Here is a 1,969-nt window from a genome sequence, read left to right as displayed (position 1 = left end):
CCCATATGCCAAGGCAGTAGCAAACCTTTGCTCTAGATCTAGAAGCGCTATCTCAGCATATTGACCGTAGAATGATATGCTTTGAAAAGTTGCCCATCACATCTACTACTACATTTGCACATGATAAAATTCTTAAGCAACCTGATGTTCAAAACAATGACGTGTCCCTCGACCAATTGGACTCTGACACATGAAGTCGCCCCCCTCCCCAAAACATTTAGCCACAAAAATCTAACAAATTAGCATGAAATTGCACAATCTAACAACACCAAGCATTTTAGATACTTACCAGCTGCTGCCCGTCTCATTTCTGAAGATTTGGATTCCCGAGACGCGGAGAAAAACGATAAAAACCTGTCCTAAACCACACAAATTTTCCGGCGAAACACGTACGAATCAGAAACCAACCAACCCGGAAGTTTGACGTCATCAATTTGGGAAAGCCGGAAAACCGGACGCTACCAAAAGCTTTACAAGAGGGGGATAAATAATAATATATTTGCTTATCTACTGATTTCATACTGGATCGAAGTGATACAATGGTTACAGATATCAAATATCTGCAGATAAATGCCTAAATCATCTACGCATGAAGCGTGTATGGTTACCACTTAGACAAAACAAAACAACCTTGACAGGACTATGGTAAAAGGTCAAAGTTCAACGTACCAAAGGTTGGCTCACCACATCGTGGGTGATCATGACACCTACAAACGTTTCGAAAACGTTTGTTATTAAACGTACTGTGGGAGTTTTCGACAGATAACAGCACATTACAGCTATAAAGTAGAAGCAATAGGAAGGACAGAAGGGATGGCAGAGGGGGAGCTCACTCCAAACGACTGGAATGAGGGAGGAGAAGAGAGGAAACAGGCAGGAAAGAAAGGATGCACAGGTATTTTTAGCGCTAGCGAGTACTTTGCAGTGGAGCCCTTAACGGTTGCGAAGACTAGGGCTTGTGTATAAAAAGTTACAAGTAGAGTTGCAACAGTATTTTAAACAGAAATTAGGATGAAGTAGAGATCAAAGGTATCATACTTCTATAAACTATTTCGAATTATTGTGAATTTCTTTTGAATCTTTATCATTATGCCGTAACGGGGGGTATCCAAAGTCCGAATGCGATATTGGGTCCAAACGTAAATACTAAATGCCGGCTATTAAAAAAGATCAAGGTTAAATCAGCTTATACAGCTTTATACAGAAATAAAACTAACGGATCTACCGGTAATTGAGTTGTATGTTAGATGCAAGAACACCAATGAAACCAAAAAACAATACCTCCAAGAGGGTAATGAAAATGGGTTAAAGCCTTTAATCCATCTAAACTCGGCACAAAAAGTTTGGAATATGAACTTTGGCTGATCATAGTTCCGTTGTTTCTGCATCAATTTTAATGTGTGATATATCAATAGAAAGCGTGTGTGAATTCCTTTCATATGGTATCAAACTCCTTATAATTATAAATTCGTGAAACGAGCACCAGGGCTACTTATGTCAGTGGGTCGCGAAAAAAAAGTGCCCAAATTTCAATTTTTGTGTTCAACTCTATATCATCCTGCTGGTATGGGTGTGGGTGTCAAGGATTCAATCTGTCCTTTTTCACGTAATCTTTGGTATACAGAACTTCCAAGTTTATCTTTAACATTTGGTAAGAGTATATGTGCCCTTTTGACTGTTGGATGACCGAATCGAGGCGTAGATGCGGCAAGGAGAATGCCACGCTGACTGTCGCACGGATAGAGCGTAACAGCACGTAGCGCTTGGTGTGCTGTATGTATGGCTGCCACAGGAAAAACAAGGTTTAGTATCTTCCCAGACAGGACAACCTCAATGCTGTGAGATACAGGGACACTTCTCCATTCAGTCGCAATGCCTCACCCCTTCAATATGGGGTCGAATGACATTCTGTAAGATTACACCGCCCGTCCACGCACACAGTTTGCAATGGTCCTTGCTCTGTGGACTG

At 41.0% G+C, this 1,969-nt stretch overlaps 2 protein-coding genes across 2 annotated transcripts in view; one reads left to right on the top strand and one right to left on the bottom strand.

Moving 5' to 3' along the window:
• Positions 1–468, bottom strand: part of LOC118424769 (BET1 homolog) — a 5,145-nt gene extending 4,677 nt beyond the window's left edge. The window contains exon 1 of the mRNA XM_035833504.1: positions 290–468. Coding sequence (XP_035689397.1) covers positions 290–308 — 19 coding nt within the window. The 5' untranslated portion in view covers positions 309–468. The remainder of the gene's footprint in view (positions 1–289) is intronic.
• A 179-nt stretch (positions 469–647) lies between these two features.
• Positions 648–1,969, top strand: part of LOC118424730 (solute carrier family 40 member 1-like) — an 8,861-nt gene continuing 7,539 nt past the window's right edge. Inside the window, exon 1 of the mRNA XM_035833447.1 lies at positions 648–895. Within this exon, the coding sequence (XP_035689340.1) occupies positions 814–895 (82 nt within the window). The 5' untranslated portion in view covers positions 648–813. The remainder of the gene's footprint in view (positions 896–1,969) is intronic.

This window comes from Branchiostoma floridae, chromosome 10, assembly GCF_000003815.2.
Source record: "Branchiostoma floridae strain S238N-H82 chromosome 10, Bfl_VNyyK, whole genome shotgun sequence".
NCBI lineage: Eukaryota > Metazoa > Chordata > Leptocardii > Amphioxiformes > Branchiostomatidae > Branchiostoma > Branchiostoma floridae.
The sequence above is the reverse complement of the archived record's forward strand: the minus strand, read 5'-3'. Positions and strand labels throughout refer to the sequence as shown.